Source organism: Phyllobates terribilis, unplaced genomic scaffold (assembly GCF_046119375.1).
Source record: "Phyllobates terribilis strain yellow unplaced genomic scaffold, ASM4611937v1 Scaffold_9__5_contigs__length_417890890, whole genome shotgun sequence".
NCBI lineage: Eukaryota > Metazoa > Chordata > Amphibia > Anura > Dendrobatidae > Phyllobates > Phyllobates terribilis.
The window spans coordinates 411,907,088-411,929,691 of NW_027362769.1; the positions used below are offsets into that span (position 1 = coordinate 411,907,088).

A 22,604-nucleotide genomic window follows, 5' to 3' on the forward strand; every position below is an offset into this window, starting at 1 on the left:
TTCAGCCTTGAAGAATCCAGCAAATATGAGAACTTTACATCCCCGGAGCCGAGAATTAACCACGTATACAGGGTGAGAATATTCATGTGTTGTGTGTGGTCTCCCTCGCTGGATATGATTGGTAGTGCTCTATATCGGAGCATGCATTTTGGTAAGTCTGTTTCTTAAGCATTGTCTACTCTTCTGGTCTGCAGGTGACAAATTTTGGAGAACGTATGTTTCCACTGTCCGTGACATTCCTGATTCCAGTTCGTTTGGGGGAAAGTGTCATCTGGGAGACGCCAAACATTACCAACTCAGAGGTAGGTCATAACATTTCTACAGGATGGAAACCATGTGTAGGATATCCTGTACAGATATTCTGATACCATGAAGTCTCCGCCCGCCACTACTACAAGGAAAGATCTAGTCCTGAGTACTAGGTGTCTTCCTGAACATTACTTCTCAGGCCCAACACTAGGTCTCAGCCCAACAATAAGTCTCTTATCCAACACTAGGTCTCATCCTCATCACTACTCGGTCTCTTCCCCAACACTAAGTATCACCCTAAAAATAGGTCTCTTATCCAACACTAGGTTTTATCTCCAACATTACATGCCATTCCCAACACTTGGTCTTTTGCCCAACACTCACTAGGTCTCATACTCAATATTTCTGGGTCTCATACCCAGATTTAGGTTTCTTCCCCACCAGAAGGGCTCATCTCCACCATTAGGTCTCTTCCCCAACATTACTAGGTCTTATCCCCAACACTAGGTCTCATCCTCATCACTACTCGGTCTCTTCCCCAACACTAAATATCACCCTAAAAATAGGTCTCTTATCCAACATTAGGTTTTATCTCCAACATTAGATGCCATTCCCAACACTTGGTCTTTTGCCCAACACTCACTAGGTCTCATACTCAATACCACTGGGTCTTACATCCAGAATTAGGTCTCTTCCCCACCAGTAGGGCTCACCCCCACCATTAGGTCTCTTCCCCAACATTACTAGGTCTTATCCCCAACACTCGGTCTCATCCTCATCACTACTCGGTCTCTTCCACAACAGTAAGTATCACCCTAAAAATAGGTCTCTTATCCAACATTAGGTTTTATCTCCAACATTAGATGCCATTCCCAACACTTGGTCTGTTGCCCAACACTCACTAGGTCTCATACTCAATACCACTGGGTCTTACACCCAGAATTGGGTCTCTTCCCCACCAGTAGGTCTCTTCCCCAACATTACTAGGTCTTATCCCCAACACTAGGTCTCATCCTCATCACTACTAGGTCTATTCCCCGACACTAGGTCTATTCGTTTCATTCTGTAGACTTCATCTGCTGTTTTCTACACTTTTTGAGTGTTTCTTATTTTCCAGTATTTTTTTTTTTATGACTCTTTTGTGTTGTAGCCTCGGCTCGCTAAATGTATGACAATCGGTGTAATAGAAGGAGCAAAGAACTACCAGGAGCTCCTGAAAGCGAGACCAGTTCTGGTAAGAACCTTTGTGTCCCATTATCTAGTATTATTCACCTGTTGCATAGAACATACTGGAACGCCTCTGATAGGGTCATCTACACCCATATTGTATAACATGGCACATACAAGAACCTCACCACCTTGATCAGTAACCCAGAACTACAATGAATTGACTACCCTAGCTAAACAACCTCTGGGTCACTAGAAGGTAAGTGGCATCCAAACTCAGACATTTACTCAAAAATACCACCGGCATGAGCATCAGAAAAGTGGGAACCAACCATATGGCAAACCTAAGAGGCAGGTAACCAAAAGAATTCCTATCATGGGAGGAAACTATGTGACCACCAGAACCTGTAGTGGTTGTTCAATAATACAGCAGATGTAGAAAAGCGGGGTCATCTGTGACGAGGCCACATAACCTAATAGCATTGTGCACCGGTCCAGGCAATGCAGCACTGTAGCGGATCAGGACTAGTTGTGGACTCACAATCTGCTCCTTGCCAGGCCCCATATATCTGAATCCAGGAACCAAGTCCTCTGACTATGTGACTAAGCCTTTAGAAAATTGTAAGAGGAGCCATTGTGTTATATTTCCTCTCCACAATGCATATAAATAATAGCAATGATCAGGGCTGCCACTAGGAATTTCAGGGCCCCATACTGATAAAATTTTCAGGCCCCCTTGAGACTCCGCCCATGCTCCACCCCACCTCAGCCTCCACCACTCGAACCTTCGACAGTCCCACTGCCCACTCTTGGAAAGACTCCACTTCTGCACCCCGTCCTCACCAATCACACATTAACAGTTCCCATCGAACACCAGATCACAAAGCCAGCAGCTTTTGTTTTGACCAAAAGGTTTTTTAAGCCGCCACCAGGACAAGGTAGACTCCCCCTTCCAATAATTACACTGCCATAATAATACCGAAGTTTCCCAATCATGTATACCCAGTTGCATCAATCATTCCCTCCCCTCCCCCCTTCCATCCCCCAACCCAAATGTATAATCTACTGGATGATCCTGTGCGCTGCTGCTGATGGTGTAATTGGGCATTGGGTTTTGCAGCAGCGTCAGGCTCATCCACTAGTTTATACATTTGGGTTGGGTGGTGGAAGGGGGGAGGGGAAGGAATGATTGCATCATACAATCACGTACTGAAATGGTGGACAAATCAATACATGGACTTAAGTTAGCTACTCACATAGCCAGTAGCACCGCCGCCCAGTCAAGAAGAATCTAATGGCTGCCTCAGCCTGCAATCATCACCTCAGCCTGCAGTCACCTCCTCAGCCTGCAGTCACCGCCTCAGCCTGCGATCACCGCCTCAGCCTGCAATCACCACCTCAGCCTGCAATCACCGGCTCAGCCTGCAATCATCGGCTCAGCCTGCAATCACCTCCTCAGCCTGCGATCACCGCCTCAGCCTGCAATCACCGCCTCAGCCTGCAATCACCACCTCAGCCTGCAATCACCGGCTCAGCCTGCAATCATCGGCTCAGCCTGCAATCACCGCCTCAGCCTGCGATCACCGCCTCAGCCTGCAATCACCAGCTCAGCCTGCAGTCACCGCCTCAGTCTGCTATCACCTCCTCAGCCTGCAATCATCACCTCAGCCTGCGATCACCGCCTCAGTCTGCTATCACCTCCTCAGCCTGCAATCACTGCCTCAGCCTGCAATCACCTCCTCAGCCTGCAATCACCGCCTCAGTCTGCTATCACCTCCTCAGCCTGAAATCACCTCCTCAGCCTGCAATCACCTCCTCAGCCTGAAATCACCTCCTCAGCCTGCAATCACCTCCTCAGCCTGCAATCACCTCCTCAGCCTGCAATCACCTCCTCAGCCTGCAATCACCTCCTCAGCCTGCAATCACCTCCTCAGCCTGCAATTGACGCGCCCCCTGGGCCAGTGTTGTTTGGGGGATACCCGGAGCCGGATCAGATGGGGGTTGTAGTCTCCGAGTGGCTGTGACCCGGTCCGTGCCCAGGGTGTCAAACTCAGTGTGCGGCAGTCCTTGTAGATGTTTTAGTGTGTCGACTACGCCACCCGTTGATTTGCGGTCAAAAGGCCGCCGCTGCAGGATGGTCCGCTGAGGCTGGTGGTGTGTGTGCAGCTATGGTAGTATAACCCCCAACGGGAGGGGTATAGCCTCAGGGGGTCAGCCGTGGAGGATGGTGGTTGTGAAGGTGCAGCAAGGAGACTCAGAGGCATAAAATGCAGTTCCAGGGTTTTACTTATTGGTGTTGCTCGGGTCACTGTGTACAGCAGTGACCACCCAAGCCGTGCTGCGTCCACCAGGTCCTGGACTCGGTCAACTCCCGGGCAATTCTTGAGTATGGTCCTGAGCTCCTTTCTGACTCTCCCTTCTTCTGGCCGTTCCCACCAGGGATCCACTTTTGGCCGGCTCCCTCGGGTCTCTTGGTGGTCAAGCCTCCTCTGGGCTCCCTGACCCTATGCTTGGTATGCCTTTCTAGTGGATTTGGTGAGGGTCGTGGCAGATCCTGCCCACGACCTCCGGTTCCTGGCTAAGGTGTGCAGTAGCCTCTGCCAGCTTGGGATCCGGTACCCTTTTGCCGACCCTTCACCCTTTTGTCCTTATTCTGGGATCTTGGGGTCCCCTCTGCGCCTCTGGGTCTCTCTTCCTTCTCCTCTGCTCTGCTTCTCAGGCTCTCAGACAGACTGTCTGACTGACAACTGACTGACTGACAACTGACTGACTGACCCTGATCTAAGATGGTGCCCACCTTATATACTCCCTCTATGTGTGAGCTCAGGTGACCAGCACCCAATGAGCTCCTAGCTTTACCCAGGCTGCTCCCCCTATCTGCCCCTACACTACTGGGATGTTCCACCCCCCCTCCCACTCCAGCCAGGGACAGACGCTGTCGTACCTGCACATTTACTTGGTGGGAGTACCGTAGTTCTGTCCCCCGGAAATGGGATGTATGTAGTGCATGCAGCCTACTAGCTCAGTTCCATACTCCATCCTTACCCGGGAGTGGAATATCACACCTCTGGGTTGAGGTGCAATACCCCTGTAGCAGCCGAATCCTCAGGGTGCTACACAATCACCGCCTCAGCCTGCAATCACTGCCTCAGCCTGCAATCACCTCCTCAGCCTGCAATCATCACCTCAGCCTGCAATCACCACCTCAGCCTGCAATCATCACCTCAGCCTGCGATCACCGCCTCAGCCTGAGATCACTGCCTCAGCCTGCAATCACCGCCTCAGCCTGCAATCATCACCTCAGCCTGCAATCATCACCTCAGCCTGCAATCACTGCCTCAGCCTGCGATCACCACCTCAGCCTGCAATCACCGCCTGAGTCTGCTATCACTTCCTCAGCCTGCAATCACCTCCTCAGCCTGCAATCACTGCCTCAGCCTGCAATCACCACCTCAGCCTGCAATCACCACCTCAGCCTGCAATCACCTCCTCAGCCTGCAATCACCTTCTCAGCCTGCAATCACCTCCTCAGCCGGCAATCACCTCCTCAGCCTGCAATCACCTCCTCAGCCTGCAATCACCTCCTCAGCCTGCAATCAACGCCTCAGCCTGCAATCACCGCCTCAGCCTGCAATCACCTCCTCAGCCTGCGATCACCGCCTCAGCCTGCGATCACCGCCTCAGCCTGCGATCACCGCCTCAGCCTGCGATCACCACCTCAGCCTGCAATCACCGCCTGAGTCTGCTATCACCTCCTCAGCCTGCAATCACCTCCTCAGCCTGCAATCACTGCCTCAACCTGCAATCACCACCTCAGCCTGCGATCACCACCTCAGCCTGCGATCACCACCTCAGCCTGCAATCATCACCTCAGCCTGCAATCATCACCTCAGCCTGCAATCACTGCCTCAGCCTGCAATCACCGCCTCAGCCTGCCCAACACTGCTGCCTTATCCTGCCCAACACTGCCGCCTCAGCCTGCAATCACCTCCTCAGCCTGCAATCACCTCCTCAGCCTGCAATCACCTCCTCAGCCTGCAATCACCGCCTGAGTCTGCTATCACTTCCTCAGCCTGCAATCACCTCCTCAGCCTGCAATCACTGCCTCAGCCTGCAATCACCACCTCAGCCTGCAATCACCACCTCAGCCTACAATCACCTCCTCAGCCTGCAATCACCTCCTCAGCCTGCAATCACCTCCTCAGCCTGCAATCACCTTCTCAGCCTGCAATCACCTCCTCAGCCGGCAATCACCTCCTCAGCCTGCAATCACCTCCTCAGCCTGCAATCACCTCCTCAGCCTGCAATCACCTCCTCAGCCTGCAATCACCTCCTCAGCCTGCAATCACCGCCTCAGCCTGCAATCACCGCCTGAGTCTGATATCACTTCCTCAGCCTGCAATCACCTCCTCAGCCTGCAATCACTGCCTCAGCCTGCAATCACTGCCTCAGCCTGGAATCACTGCCTCAGCCTGCAATCACCGCCTCAGCCTGCAATCACCACCTCAGCCTGCGATCACCACCTCAGCCTGCAATCATCACCTCAGCCTGCAATCACCACCTCAGCCTGCAATCACTGCCTCAGCCTGCAATCACCGCCTCAGCCTGCCCAACACTGCTGCCTTAGCCTGCCCAACACTGACGCCTCAGCCTGCAATCACCGCCTGAGTCTGCTATCACTTCCTCAGCCTGCAATCACTTCCTCAGCCTGCAATCACTTCCTCAGCCTGCAATCACCGCCTCAGCCTGCAATCACTGCCTCAGCCTGCAATCACTGCCTCAGCCTGCAATCACTGCCTCAGCCTGCAATCACCGCCTCAGCCTGCAATCACCGCCTCAGCCTGCAATCACCGCCTCAGGCTGCAATCACCGACTCAGCCTGCAATCACCGACTCAGCCTGCAATCACCGACTCAGCCTGCAATCACTGACTCAGCCTGCAATCACTGACTCAGCCTGCAATCACCGCCTCATCCTGCAATCACCACCTCAGCCTGTGATCACCACCTCAGCCTGCAATCATCACCTCAGCCTGCAATCACCACCTCAGCCTGCAATCACTGCCTCAGCCTGCAATCACCGCCTCAGCCTGCCCAACACTGCTGCCTTAGCCTGCCCAACACTGACGCCTCAGCCTGCAATCACCGCCTGAGTCTGCTATCACTTCCTCAGCCTGCAATCACCTCCTCAGCCTGCAATCACCTCCTCAGCCTGCAATCACTGCCTCAGCCTGCAATCACTGCCTCAGCCTGCAATCACCGCCTCAGCCTGCAATCACCGCCTCAGCCTGCAATCACCGACTCAGCCTGCAATCACCGACTCAGCCTGCAATCACCGACTCAGCCTGCAATCACTGACTCAGCCTGCAATCACTGACTCAGCCTGCAATCACTGACTCAGACTGCAATCACCACCTCAGCCTGCAATCACCGCCTCAGCCTGCAATCACCGCCTCAGCCTGCAATCACCGCCTCAGCCTGCAATCACCACCTCAGCCTGCAATCATCATCTCAGCCTGCAATCACCACCTCAGCCTGCAATCACTGCCTCAGCCTGCAATCACCGCCTCAGCCTGCCCAACACTGCTGCCTTAGCCTGCCCAACACTGACGCCTCAGCCTGCAATCACCGCCTGAGTCTGCTATCACTTCCTCAGCCTGCAATCACTTCCTCAGCCTGCAATCACTGCCTCAGCCTGCAATCACTGCCTCAGCCTGCAATCACCGCCTCAGCCTGCCCAACACTGCTGCCTTAGCCTGCCCAACACTGACGCCTCAGCCTGCAATCACCGCCTGAGTCTGCTATCACTTCCTCAGCCTGCAATCACTTCCTCAGCCTGCAATCACCTCCTCAGCCTGCAATCACCTCCTCAGCCTGCAATCACTGCCTCAGCCTGCAATCACTGCCTCAGCCTGCAATCACCGCCTCAGCCTGCAATCACCGCCTCAGCCTGCAATCACCGCCTCAGCCTGCAATCACCGACTCAGCCTGCAATCACCGACTCAGCCTGCAATCACTGACTCAGCCTGCAATCACTGACTCAGCCTGCAATCACTGACTCAGCCTGCAATCACTGACTCAGCCTGCAATCACCACCTCAGCCTGCAATCACCGCCTCAGCCTGCAATCACCGCCTCAGCCTGCAATCACCGCCTCAGCCTGCAATCACCACCTCAGCCTGCAATCATCATCTCAGCCTGCAATCACCACCTCAGCCTGCAATCACTGCCTCAGCCTGCAATCACCGCCTCAGCCTGCCCAACACTGCTGCCTTAGCCTGCCCAACACTGACGCCTCAGCCTGCAATCACCGCCTGAGTCTGCTATCACTTCCTCAGCCTGCAATCACTTCCTCAGCCTGCAATCACTGCCTCAGCCTGCAATCACTGCCTCAGCCTGCAATCACCGCCTCAGCCTGCAATCACTGCCTCAGCCTGCAATCACTGCCTCAGCCTGCAATCACCGCCTCAGCCTGCAATCACCGACTCAGCCTGCAATCACCGACTCAGCCTGCAATCACCGACTCAGCCTGCAATCACCGACTCAGCCTGCAATCACTGCCTCAGCCTGCAATCACTGACTCAGCCTGCAATCACCGCCTCATCCTGCAATCACCACCTCAGCCTGCGATCACCACCTCAGCCTGCAATCATCACCTCAGCCTGCAATCACCACCTCAGCCTGCAATCACTGCCTCAGCCTGCAATCACCGCCTCAGCCTGCCCAACACTGCTGCCTTAGCCTGCCCAACACTGACGCCTCAGCCTGCAATCACCGCCTGAGTCTGCTATCACTTCCTCAGCCTGAAATCACTTCCTCAGCCTGCAATCACCTCCTCAGCCTGCAATCACTGCCTCAGCCTGCAATCACTGCCTCAGCCTGCAATCACCGCCTCAGCCTGCAATCACCGCCTCAGCCTGCAATCACCGCCTCAGCCTGCAATCACCGCCTCAGCCTGCAATCACCGACTCAGCCTGCAATCACCGACTCAGCCTGCAATCACTGACTCAGCCTGCAATCACTGACTCAGCCTGCAATCACCACCTCAGCCTGCAATCACCGCCTCAGCCTGCAATCACTGCCTCAGCCTGCAATCACCGCCTCAGCCTGCAATCACCTCCTCAGCCTGCAATCACCGCCTCAGCCGGCAATCACTGACTCAGCCTGCAATCACTGACTCAGCCTGCAATCACTGACTCAGCCTGCAATCACCGACTCAGCCTGCCCAACACTGCTGCCTTAGCCTGCCCAACACTGCCGCCTCAGCCTGCAATCACCTCCTCAGCCTGCAATCACTGCCTCAGCCTGCAATCACCTCCTCAGCCTGCAATCACCTCCTCAGCCTGCAATCACCTCCTCAGCCTGCAATCACCTCCTCAGCCTGCAATCACCGCCTCAGCCTGCAATCACCGCCTCTGCCTGCAATCACCTCCTCAGCCTGCGATCACCGCCTCAGCCTGCGATCACCGCCTCAGCCTGCGATCACCACCTCAGCCTGCGATCACCACCTCAGCCTGCAATCACCGCCTGAGTCTGCTATCACCTCCTCAGCCTGCAATCACCTCCTCAGCCTGCAATCACTGCCTCAACCTGCAATCACCACCTCAGCCTGCAATCACCACCTCAGCCTGCGATCACCACCTCAGCCTGCAATCATCACCTTAGCCTGCAATCATCACCTCAGCCTGCAATCACCACCTCAGCCTGCAATCACTGCCTCAGCCTGCAATCACCGCCTCAGCCTGCCCAACACTGCTGCCTTATCCTGCCCAACACTGCCGCCTCAGCCTGCAATCACCTCCTCAGCCTGCAATCACCTCCTCAGCCTGCAATCACCGCTTCAGCCTGCAATCACCTCCTCAGCCTGCAATCACCGCCTCAGCCTGCAATCACCGCCTCAGCCTGCAATCACCTCCTCAGCCTGCAATCACCTCCTCAGCCTGCAATCACCTCCTCAGCCTGCAATCACTGCCTCAGCCTGCAATCACCGCCTCAGCCTGCCCAACACTGCTGCCTTAGCCAGCCCAACACTGACGCCTCAGCCTGCAATCACCTCCTCAGCCTGCAATCACCTCCTCAGCCTGCAATCACCGCCTCAGCCTGCAATCACCTCCTCAGCCTGCAATCACTGCCTCAGCCTGCAATCACTGCCTCAGCCTGCAATCACCTCCTCAGCCTGCAATCACCTCCTCAGCCTGCAATCACTGCCTCAGCCTGCAATCACCGCCTCAGCCTGCAATCACCGCCTCAGCCTGCAATCACCGCCTCAGCCTGCAATCACCTCCTCAGCCTGCAATCACCTCCTCAGCCTGCAATCACCTCCTCAGCCTGCAATCACTGCCTCAGCCTGCAATCACCGCCTCAGCCTGCCCAACACTGCTGCCTTAGCCAGCCCAACACTGACGCCTCAGCCTGCAATCACCTCCTCAGCCTGCAATCACCTCCTCAGCCTGCAATCACCTCCTCAGCCTGCAATCACTGCCTCAGCCTGCAATCACTGCATCAGCCTGCAATCACCGCCTCAGCCTGCAATCACTGACTCAGCCTGCAATCACTGCCTCAGCCTGCGATCACCGCCTCAGCCTGCGATCACCGCCTCAGCCTGCGATCACCACCTCAGCCTGCGATCACCACCTCAGCCTGCAATCACCGCCTGAGTCTGCTATCACCTCCTCAGCCTGCAATCACCTCCTCAGCCTGCAATCACTGCCTCAACCTGCAATCACCACCTCAGCCTGCAATCACCACCTCAGCCTGCGATCACCACCTCAGCCTGCAATCATCACCTTAGCCTGCAATCATTACCTCAGCCTGCAATCACCACCTCAGCCTGCAATCACTGCCTCAGCCTGCAATCACCGCCTCAGCCTGCCCAACACTGCTGCCTTATCCTGCCCAACACTGCCGCCTCAGCCTGCAATCACCTCCTCAGCCTGCAATCACCTCCTCAGCCTGCAATCACCGCTTCAGCCTGCAATCACCTCCTCAGCCTGCAATCACCTCCTCAGCCTGCAATCACCGCCTCAGCCTGCAATCACCTCCTCAGCCTGCAATCACCTCCTCAGCCTGCAATCACCTCCTCAGCCTGCAATCACTGCCTCAGCCTGCAATCACCGCCTCAGCCTGCCCAACACTGCTGCCTTAGCCAGCCCAACACTGACGCCTCAGCCTGCAATCACCTCCTCAGCCTGCAATCACCTCCTCAGCCTGCAATCACCGCCTCAGCCTGCAATCACCTCCTCAGCCTGCAATCACTGCCTCAGCCTGCAATCACTGCCTCAGCCTGCAATCACCTCCTCAGCCTGCAATCACCTCCTCAGCCTGCAATCACTGCCTCAGCCTGCAATCACTGCCTCAGCCTGCAATCACCGCCTCAGCCTGCAATCACCGCCTCAGCCTGCAATCACCTCCTCAGCCTGCAATCACCTCCTCAGCCTGCAATCACTGCCTCAGCCTGCAATCACCGCCTCAGCCTGCCCAACACTGCTGCCTTAGCCAGCCCAACACTGACGCCTCAGCCTGTAATCACCTCCTCAGCCTGCAATCACCTCCTCAGCCTGCAATCACCTCCTCAGCCTGCAATCACTGCCTCAGCCTGCAATCACTGCCTCAGCCTGTAATCACCTCCTCAGCCTGCAATCACCTCCTCAGCCTGCAATCACCTCCTCAGCCTGCAATCACTGCCTCAGCCTGCAATCACTGCCTCAGCCTGCAATCACCGCCTCAGCCTGCAATCACTGACTCAGCCTGCAATCACTGCCTCAGCCTGCCCAATGGCCACTGCCTCAGCCTGCCCAACACTGTCGCCTCAGCCTGCGATCACCGAATTAATAAATGTAAACAGATTATATTATTGCATATACAGGGTGGGCCATTTATATGGATACACCTAAATAAAAGGGGAATGGTTGGTGATATCAACTTCCTGTTTGTGGCACATTAGTATATGGAGGGGGAAAACTGTTCCAGAAGAATGGTGACCATGGCGGCCATTTTGAAGTCGGCCATTTTGGATCCAACTTTATTTTTTTCAATGGGAAGAGGGTCATGTGACACATCAAACTTATTGAGAATTTCATAAGAAAAACAATGCTGTGCTTGGCTTTAACGTAACTTTATTCTTTCATGAGTTATTTACAAGTTTATGACCACTTATAAAATGTGTTCAAAGTGCTGCCCATTGTGTTGGATTGTCAATGCAACCCTCTTCTCCCACTCTTGACACACTGATAGCAACACTGCAGAAGAAATGCCAGCACAGGCTTCCAGGATCCATTGTTTCAGATGCACTTCCCAGGAAACTGAGTTTTTCCAACAAGATGGTCACCACCACATTATGGGTGTCAGGTCTGAGCATTCCTACATGAACAGTTTCCTGGAAAGTGGATTGGTCGCCGTGGGCCAGGTGAATGGCCACCAAGGTCTCCCGATCTGACCCCCTTAGACTTTTATCTTTGGGGTCATCTGAAGGCAATTGTCTATGCTGTGAAGATACGAGATGTGCAGCATCTGAAACAATGGATCCTGGAAGCCTGTGCTAGCATTTCTTCTGCGGTGTTGCTATCAGTGTTTCAAGAGCGGGAGAAGAGGGCGGCATTGACAATCCAACACAATGGGCAGCACTTTGAACACATTTTATAAGTGGTCATAAACTTGTAAATAATTCATGAAATAATAAAGTTACGTTAAAACCAAGCACACCATTGTTTTTCTTATGAAATTCTCAATAAGTTTGATTTGTCACATGACCCTCTTCCGATTGAAAAAAATAAAGTTGGATCCAAAATGGCCGACTTCAAAATGGCCGCCATGGTCACCACCCATCTGGAAAAGTTTTCCCCCTCCCATATACTAGCGTGCCACAAACAGGAAGTTGATATCACCAACCATTCCCATTTTATTTAGGTGTATCCATATAAATGGCCCACCCTGTAAATTCACCGATTATACACTACTAAAAATATATTTATTGGTGTTTATTAAAAACCTATAAATTCTAGAAAATAAATATAAATACACCTCAAAACATAACCCAAAAAGTGATAACATAAAAAATATATCAAGTAGTAAATAGTAAAGGGGGGATCACCCTATTTGTCAACTACTCTTCTTTCTGCCTATCCGCGGAGGTTGGCACCCTTTTGAAACGCAATTGGCACCCCCACTCCTCGTCAACTAGCCCTGGTCGTTCTCGCCACCTCCTCAGATTCACCCTGCTTGAAGCAGCCTCCCCTCTCAGCAGCCTCCCCTCTCAGCAGCCTCCCCTCTCGCCAGACTCCCTCTTGACAGACTCATATACATAGTTACATAGGTTGAATAAAGACCTAGATCCATCAAGTTCAACCTTCCTCCCTTCCTCTCGCCAGACTTCCCTCTAACTAGACTTCCCACTCGCCAGACTTCCCTCTCGCCAGACTCTACTCTTGCCAGACTCTACTCTCGCCAGACTCCCCTCTCGCCATATTCCCCCCTCACCAGACTCCCCTTTCGCCAGACTTCCATCACAGACTGCCCCCTCACCAGACTCCCCTCATCAGACTCCCCTCATCAGACTCCCCCTTCACCAGCCTCCACTCTCACCGGACTCCTCCTCACACACGGCCCGCCGCCTCCTCCTCAGCATGCCTGCCCACTGCCGCCTCCAATGGCGCCTGTCTATAACGCACATGGCATCCTGCTCTTCTACGGAATGAAGATGTGTGCGCATGTGAGGGGCTCAGGGTGGTAGTTGTGGCGAGGGTCTGATGTGTGCCTGCCTACACCCTGGCTCCCTGACAGAGACAAATGTCCCAATTCTCCTGTGTTGTGCATGTGGTGCAGAACACTCACGTTTTGGTCGCAGATCTCTGCTGTCTTCACTTCTTCCACCTCAGGAACCGCCGCACACACATTTAGGGACTTCCATTCCATTTTATAAAAAAGAACTTTACTTGAACACTTGAAATCAACTTCATACAGCATGCAGCATTGATCACATACTTTTCAAGGGTTACCGTCCGCACGTAATGATGTTCATTGTCCGTTTTTCCTGAGCTGTCCCTTCCATAGTTGACCTTCTTGGACTATGAGACACTTGCAGCTCTGAGAATCCCGCACTGTCTTTGTACTATTTCCCGTCCGACTTCCCCTTCTGGGAAGATTTCTGAACACACACTTCTCTGTGGCTCCTGTGGACCGTAGGCCCCGAACGTTAAGGAAATATCTGCTTCAGAGTTTCTGACTGAGGCTTCTTTGCTGCTGGACACACCATGCCCCCCCGATGCCCCCTGGACCACCAACTGCTATACTGTCACATCTCTCTCACTCTCAGGGGTGGATTAAGAGTAGCAAGGGCCCCGGGCAGTTTAGAAGGCGCGGCCCCCCCCACACACACACCTGATGTATCACATGTCACACGATCCCCTGTGATAGATCATGTGATAGTTCACGTGAAATTAATTTGGCACAATATTAATTATAATATTTTTTTTTAGGCTGTGTGCCCACTGTGCGTTTTTTAAGCAATTCTGCTGCAGAAACTCTTAAAAACCGCTTGGTAGAAGGTCTGCCATGTTCCCCAATGATAATCCGCATGTGCTGTGCACATGCTGCGGAAATTTCCGCTGCGGATTATCATTGCGGAAAAATCCACAGCACTACCAATTATTTTGCGGAAGCGCGGCGTTTTCACCGCCATTGACTTGCATTGGAACGCATGGAATCCGCATCACTGCATCTGTATATGCAGAATCCATGCGTTTCAATGTGCGGATGGTACCGGGGTGTGGAGGACAGGAGACTCTCCTCCGGACCCGGGTACCATAGAACCTGTGAAAAAAAGAATAAAATAAAAAATAAACATTATACTTACCTTCTGATGGCCCCCGGTGTCTTTATCCGATGCGTTCTGGCTGCCGGCAGCTCGCGATGGTCTGAAAAGGACCTGCCGTGACGCCATTTAGTCATGTGACGGGTCACGCGACCGCTGACGTCGGCAGGCCATCAGAAGGTAAGTATATATTTATTTTTTACCATTCTTTTACGGTCACACTATATATGCCGGATGCCGGTTGCCGGTTGCATGGATTTATATAGTGTGACCAAGCTGTCAAGCACTTTCCAAGTGATGCTAAAATCACAACCCGCATGCGGAAATGCAAGTGAAGAACGCTTCACATCCGCATGTCCCTGGCAGGAAAACGCATGGACAATCCGCATGCACAATCCGCATGTACAATCCGCACGTACAATCCGCATGTACAATCCGCATGTACAATCCGCATGTACAATCCGCATGTACAATCCGCATGTACAATCCGCATGTACAATCCGCACGTACAATCCGCATGTACAATCCGCATGCGTTTTTTCTGCCAGGGAGATGCAGAAACGCACAAAAAAAAATCCAAAGCATTTCTGCATCGTGGGCACATAGCCTTACATTAATTGTATGACTCAATATTGAGCACACGTAGCCATCTATACACAGCAGGAGGCCGCACGTAGCCATCTATACACAGCAGGAGGCCGCACGGTGCCATCTATACACAGCAGGAGGCCGCACGTAGCCATCTATACACAGCAGGAGGCCGCACGGTGCCATCTATACACAGCGGGAGGCCGCACGGTGCCATCTATACACAGCAGGAGGCCGCACGTAGCCATCTATACACAGCAGGAGGCCGCACAGCGCCATCTATACACAGCGGGAGGCCGCACGTAGCCATCTATACACAGCAGGAGGCCGCACAGCGCCATCTATACACAGCGGGAGGCCGCACGTAGCCATCTATACACAGCAGGAGGCCGCACGGCGCCATCTATACACAGCGGGAGGCCGCACGTAGTCAGCTATACACAGTGGGAGGCCGCACGTAGCCAATCAATACACGGCTCCTAGCTGTGACACAGTCGGGCGAGCACAGGGAAGTTAACTGCTGCAGTGCTGGCCCGGCCGAAGAAGAAGTAGCGCCGCTGCTGGGGGAGCGGTCCGGGGGCCCCCCCACCACTGTCTGCCAGTATGAGACACGGTGCCGTACATATAATGAGGGCAATCTGGCCATAGACACCCCGGAGCCGCGGGGCCCCGGGCGGTAGCCCAGATTGCCCTCATTGTAATCTGCCTATGCTCACTCTCACTAGAACTGCCTGCAATCAGGAAGTGTCTCAGTTCTTCTTGAACCTGCTCCTCCCATCCTCCCACACTGGAGCAGCTCCTAAACCCCTTAACCCTTTACTAACTTACAACTACATCTTCTCTAAGCTATAGTGTGAAGGTTACACCAATTTAAGATACACTAGATAACTGCTCTCCTCCAAATTAAAGAAGTCTGAGTGCATGCAGAGAAGCTAATTAACCAAATCTGCTAATCTGGTTGAAAAACTTCACTCAGAAACTGAACCACGCAAATGGCATACTTTATTACGTAGACATGGGGTTAAATAGCATTCTCCTTCTAGGTGGGATTAGTAAAATTTATTGCTCTTTTCTGATAACTCCTCACGCTGTAATTTGTTCATCTATGTATCTCTTGCACTCAGTAAAGCCTTAGGAATTCTGATGGGAGGGGTGAGTTTGTCTCTCAGCGCCATCTTTGCCAACTCAACATGAATCTCTCTGTTATCAGCCATGCACATGCATACGTCATTCCCAGGAAATCATTTAGTTGTTCATGTCTACAAATTAGAACAGAAGCTGTTAGTTAGATATTCATTAACTACTAGATGGTGGCCCGATTCTAACGCATCGGGTATTCTAGAATAGGTATGCGGCCGACTGGGCGCAAGCAGCAGAGCGGTGTTTACATTTGGCGCCAAAATCACTGATTGGTCGAGGCCGGCAACCGCGACCAATCAGCAAAGCGGTGTTAAAATTTGGCGCCTATATCGCAGATTGGTCACGGCCGGCGGTCACGACTAATCAGCAGAGCGGGGTTTAAATTTGGCGCCAATAATGCTGATTGGTCGCGGCCAGCGAACGCGACCCATCAGCAGAGCGGGGTTTAAATTTGGCGGCAATAATGCTGACTGTTTGCGGCCGGCGGTCGCGACCAATCAGCAGAGCGGTGTTTAAATTTGGCGCCAATAATGCTGATTAGTCTCGGCTGGCGTCCGCGACCAATCAGCAGAGCGTTGTTTAAATTTTGCGTCAAAATCGCTGATTGGTCGCGGCTGGCGGTAGCGACCAATCAGCAGAGCTGTGTTTCAATTTGCCACCAAAATCGCTGATTGGTCGGGGCCTGCCACCGCGACCAATCAGCAGAGCGGGGTTTAAATTTGCCGCCCATATCGATGATTGGTCGGGGCCGGCGGCCGCAACCAATCAGCGTCGTATTAGTGAGGACCGGGGAGCGGCGCTGCCTGTGCGGGTACTTCCGCTGCGAGCAGCTGGGAGATGAGCAGCTGCTCGCAGCAGAAGCATCCCGACCAGCGGCGCCGGTCCTCGGTCCTCCGTTCACACTTGCCGTCGGGAGATCATAGCGCTGTTTAAATTAGGCGCCAATCTCGCTGATTGGTCGCGGTCGGCTGGCGGCTGCAACCAATCAGCAGAGCGTTGTTTAAATTTGGCGCCAATCTCGCTGATTGGTCGTGGCTGGCAACCGCGACCAATCAGCAGACCGCTGTTTAAATTTGGCGCCAATCTCGCTGATTGGTCACGGCTGGAGTCCTCGACCAATCAGCAGAGCATTGTTTAAATTTGGCGGCAATCTCGCTCATTGGTCGCGTCTGGCGTCCGCGACCAATCAGCAGAGCGTTGTTTAAATTTGTCGCCAAGCTCGCTGATTGGTCGCGGCTGGCGTCCACAACCAATCAGCACAGCAGTGTTTAAATGTGGTGGCAAGATCGGTGATTGGTCGCGGCCGCTATTTAAATGTGGCGCCCAAATCGGTGATTGGTCGCGGCCGGTATTTAAATTTGACGCCCAAATAAGTGATTGGTCGTGAGCAGCGTCCGCGACCAATCAGCACAGTAGTGTTTAACTTTTGCGGCAAGATCAAGTGATTGGTCGCGGGCCAAGACCGCGACCAATCACCCATTTGTGCGGCACATTTAAATAGCGTCCGCGACCAATCAGCACAGCGGTGTTTAAATGTGGCGCCAAGATCGGTGATTGGTCGCGGCCGATATTTAAATGTGGCGGCCAAATCGGTGATTGGTCGCGGGCAGCGCCAACGACCAATCGCGATTTTTAACACAAATGTCCGGACCTTTGTAACACCATGCAGATACTGTGGGGACATCAGCGGCTAGGGTGTGAAGGGAGGACCGGGGAGCGGTGCTGCGGGTCGGGATACTTCTGCTGCGAGCGCCCGCTCATGTCCCCGGTTCTCGCAGCGGAAGTATCCGCACAGGCAGTGCCGCTGACATCCATGCGCCTAGGGTGTGAAGGGAGGACCGGGGAGCTGCGCTGACATCCAATTGGTCGCGGGCGCTATTTAAATGTGCCGCACAAATCGGTGATTGGTCGTGGTCTTGGCCCGCGACCAATCACTGATCTTGCCGCAAAAGTTAAACACTACTGTGTTGATTGGTCGCGGACGCTGCCCGCGACCAATCACCGATTTGGGCGCCAAATTTAAATATCGGCCGCGACCAATCACCGATCTTGGCTCCACATTTAAACACCGCTGTGCTGATTGGTCGCGGATACTATTTAAATGTGGCGCCAAAATCGGTGATTGGTCGCGCCCGGCGTCGACGACCAATCAGCACAGCGGTGTTTAAATGTGGAGCCAAGATCGGTGATTGGTCGCGGCCGATATTTAAATGTGGCGCCCAAATCGGTGATTGGTCGCGGGCAGCGTCCGCGACCAATCAGCACAGTAGTGTTTAACTTTTGCGGCAAGATCAGTGATTGGTCGTGTCCGAAGACCGCGACCAATCATCGAATCGTCTTGATGAGGACCGGGGAGTGGCGCTGCCTGTGCGGCTACTTCCGCTGCGAGAACCCGGGACATGAGCGGGCACTCGCAGCAGAAGTATCCCGACCCGCAGCGCCGCTCCCCGGTCCTCCCTTCCGCATGGAGGTCAGCGGCGCCGGCGGTCGGGGTCCTTCCGCTGCTACCAGCCGGGAGATGAGCGCCTCGCGCCACTCATCTCCTGGCTGCATCTCCGTCCCGCAGATGGGTCCGGCGGTCGAGGTCCTTCTGCTGGTACCGGCCGGGAGATGAGCGCCTCGCTCCGGTCATCTCCTGGCTGCATCGCCGCTGAGCTCCGTCCCGCAGATGAGCCGCTAACGGCCGCCATCTTTTTTCAGCATGTGTCAAAAAATACATACAGAGTTTAAAACATACTTAAAAACAAGCAGGTATCACAAGAGTGTAGGTATCACATCCAAAAGGTATCATTATTTATAATTATTACATCCCTAAAGATACTGAATTGATGGATAGGGGGAGTGTGAACAACCAATCCATGTGCAAACAAAATTCAGTCCGAAAGACCATGTATATATATATAACTAACTCTCCCTACCCCTATTCATCAGAAATCACCAATATCCATCATAATTACCTGGAGTGAAGCCCACACGCTGCGTGGTTCCCCGACGCTCGTTTCGGCGCTATTGCCTTCCTCAAGGGGATTGCTCTGACTGAACATCTACCTGCACTAACCTATACTGACCCTGTAACTGACACATCAGACAGTTGGTCATAACACATACTCATATATAAAACATGGTATAACATTATGTGCATACAGAGGGAAAAGGCGCATGACCGTCCTGGTCACCCTCTTACACGCGCGTGCAGCGTGACTGGCGTGGGAGCATGATGCAGTGCAGTGTAGGTGAAATGTTGTTATGCATCGGGCCCTGAACTGTTGCCCCTGTGGCCCAATGTTTCTGCTCACTGGGTCCTATACAGTAGTAAGGGCAGTAATGCCTTGATGGCGGCCCTGGCAATGATGACTCCATTACTCTTCACCTTTTTCTCTGCCTTCTTCCTCAGAACTGCTCGGTTGGGACTTGTCTCAGAACTGTTTGTAACATCAGCCATCTGAAGAAGGATGAATCAGTGATCTTCACCATCAGCGGGCTGGTGACCAAAGACTGGGAGATGCAGGTCCTGGCACAGTCAATGTGTAGAGAAGATCTATATGGTTCCGATGTAGATGGGATAGAGATGCGTGGTCCATTGTGTCTCACAACACTCTTATTACTATCAGTCTTAATACTATCAGACACTATTGAAACTATATTGATTTGGGTCTTCAGTGCCAGAGATGGCAGATACATTTGGTGAGACTTAGTCATGAAGTCCTTCTTGTGGTAGGTATTCACTATGAGCTCACCATGAAGCCAAGTCAGGAAGTCCTGAACGTGAGAGGTATCCACCAGGAAGAGACCATGGCTGAGACTTAATCAGGAATTTCTCTATGTGGGAGATGTCCTACATGAGGACACCATCAGTGAGGCATAGTCAGGAAATTCTCAATGTAGGAGCTATCCACCATGAGGACATCACAAGTGAGACATAGTTAGGAAATTCTCAACATGGTAGGTATCCACCATGAGGGCATCATGGGTCAGAAAATTCTCAATGTAAAAGCTGTCCACCATGAGGACATCATGGGTGAAGCCTAGTTAGGAAATTCTCAACGTAGGAGCTATCCACCATGAGGGCATCATGGGTGGGGCCTAGTTATGAAGATATTCAATGGGAGATATCGCCATGGGTGTGGTGAAGTCAGGCAGACCTCCACATGAGAGATGTCCACCATGAGGACAAAATTATTGAGGTCTCATCAGTAAGTCTCATATGTGGAATTTTGCCCCAGGATGGCAGTTAGATCATTTTCCTCAGTAGTCTATGTAAACCCCAACCCGTCTGGTCCTGTGTACAATCTGTGGCAAGATATGATATGTTGGTAGTGGACAGAAATATTTTATATTAAATCTTTTGGTTTCAGACTGAACAGAAAAAAATATCGCTCCAGAGCTCAGCGGAAATTCATTATGACGTTGGGATGTATTTCATGGAGCAGAACTTCACCAAAGCTCAGGTACCAACCACCGCCATGTACAGTAGTGTACGCCATGTTATACATCATGAGAGTTGATAGAATCAGGTCTTCTTTCTTTAATGGTGTGTACATGTAGTGGGGCTTCTATTAAGGATTGTGGGTCCTATGGATTTAGAACTTATAAATGGTAAAATGCTGTGGAATATGTTGGCGCTATAGAACAACTCATTATCTCTGCACAGAATAGCAGCTCTTCAATATCTGGGCTACACTCGTCATTATCTGGGTCTCTCGCTCTATTATCTGGGCTATGCTCTTCATTATCTTGGCTACACCCTCTATTATCTGGTCCTCTTGCTTCATTATCTGGGCAACGCTCTTTATTATCTGGGCTATGCTCTTCGTTATCAGGGCTATGCTCTTCGTTATCTGGGCTATGCTCTTCGTTATCTGGGCTATGCTCTTCATTATCTGGGCTATGCTCTTCATTATCTGGGCTATGCTCTTCATTATCAGAGCTATGCTCTTCATTATCAGGGCTATGCTCTTTGTTATCTGGGCTACGCTCTTCATTATCAGGGTTATGCTCTTCGTTATCAGGGCTATGCTCTTCATTATCAGGGCTATGCTCTTCGTTATCAGGGCTATGCTCTTCATTATCAGGGCTATGCTCTTCGTTATCTGGGCTATGCTCTTCATTATCAGGGCTATGCTCTTCATTATCAGGGCTATGCTCTTCGTTATCAGGGCTATGCTCTTCATTATCAGGGCTATGCTCTTCGTTATCTGGGCTATGCTCTTCGTTATCAGGGCTATGCTCTTCGTTATCAGGGCTATGCTCTTTGTTATCAGGGCTATGCTCTTCGTTATCAGGGCTATGCTCTTCGTTATCAGGGCTATGCTCTTCGTTATCTGGGCTATGCTCCCAGTTTTTGGATATACACCCCATTATCTTTGCTACGTTCCCTGTTATCTCGAGGTCACTTTGGCAGCAGTATGTCATATTCAGGAAGTTTGTTCCTCTTCTCTGTCTTCATTGTCCGCTTGGTTTTCTCCTGTAGGCTCAGTCGGTGCTGGAGGTGATCGTTCAGTACAATTACCTCCCTATAATAATTGGCAGCAGCATCGGGGGATTAGTCCTCCTGGCCCTGATTACTGCCGGTCTCTACAAGGTAAGTCTTGGCCATGATTTCTCCCCGTGGTCTTTGCTATGATTAAGACTCCATAGTCTCAGATGTTATATATCTGCCATTGTCCACGTATTTGACCAGTGGCGAAGTCGGCGACATTTATCGCTGGCGTCTCTTCTCGTCTTTGGTTCTTTCCTGTTACGTTACAGTATTGCTGTTTCCCTTTGCAGCTCGGCTTCTTTAAGCGTCAATACAAACAAATGCTGGAGGACACTGATGGTGAAACCGCAGGAGAGGCCGCAACCACAGATCCCTCAACCAACAAAGGTCCGGAGTGAGGGGGACGTATTCTACAATAAGAGGCTGACTGTTCTGTAAAGGGACCCTCTCCAGATGAACCCATCACATTATCTACTCAGTGAATACGCTAGTCATTTCTATGTACTCCTCATTCTTACAGCATGGCGGCTGTAGGTGCCTCCACCAATCACCTACACAAGACTCATGAACCCCTGCCCATAACAAAAATACATGAAAACATGGCTACGACCAGAGTAATACTAGACATGGAAGCACACAACATAAAGTGCCACCGGAACAACAGCGAGTGCCACCGGAACAACAGCGAGTGCCACCACAACAACAGCGAGTGCCACCACAACAACAGCGAGTGCCACCACAACAACAGCGAGTGCCACTGGAACAACAGAGAACTGCATAATCAATCAGGTCCAATGATTGCCGTGAACTTTTGTGAAGTTTGTGACATGGAAAATCGCTTGTAATATATTAAAACCACCAAACAGAGTGTCAGTATTTTGTCCCCCCACCTCACATGGTGTATCATGTATGTGATCCCCTACAGTAATATATGATGACCCCCATTCAGAATGTCAGTATATTGTCCCCCCACCTCACATGGTGTATCATGTATGTGATCCCCTACAGTAATATATGATGACCCCCATTCAGAATGTCAGTATATTGTCCCCCCACCTCACATGGTGTATCATGTATGTGACCCCCTACAGTAATATATGATGACCCCCATTCAGAATGTCAGTATATTGTCCCCCCACCTCACATGGTGTATCATGTATGTGATCCCCTACAGTA

At 52.1% G+C, this 22,604-nt stretch overlaps 1 protein-coding gene across 2 annotated transcripts in view; it reads left to right on the top strand.

The window, feature by feature from the left end:
- The window catches only part of LOC141162673 (integrin alpha-X-like), a 182,224-nt gene extending 159,930 nt beyond the window's left edge, over positions 1-22,294 (top strand). For both annotated transcript variants that reach the window (XM_073649024.1, XM_073649025.1), the window contains 7 exons: positions 6-72; positions 195-302; positions 1,400-1,483; positions 19,344-19,457; positions 20,305-20,397; positions 21,420-21,530; positions 21,719-22,294. In XM_073649024.1, coding sequence (XP_073505125.1) covers positions 6-72; positions 195-302; positions 1,400-1,483; positions 19,344-19,457; positions 20,305-20,397; positions 21,420-21,530; positions 21,719-21,826 — 685 coding nt within the window. In that variant the 3' untranslated portion in view covers positions 21,827-22,294. The remainder of the gene's footprint in view (positions 1-5; positions 73-194; positions 303-1,399; positions 1,484-19,343; positions 19,458-20,304; positions 20,398-21,419; positions 21,531-21,718) is intronic.
- Positions 22,295-22,604: the final 310 nt, after the last annotated feature.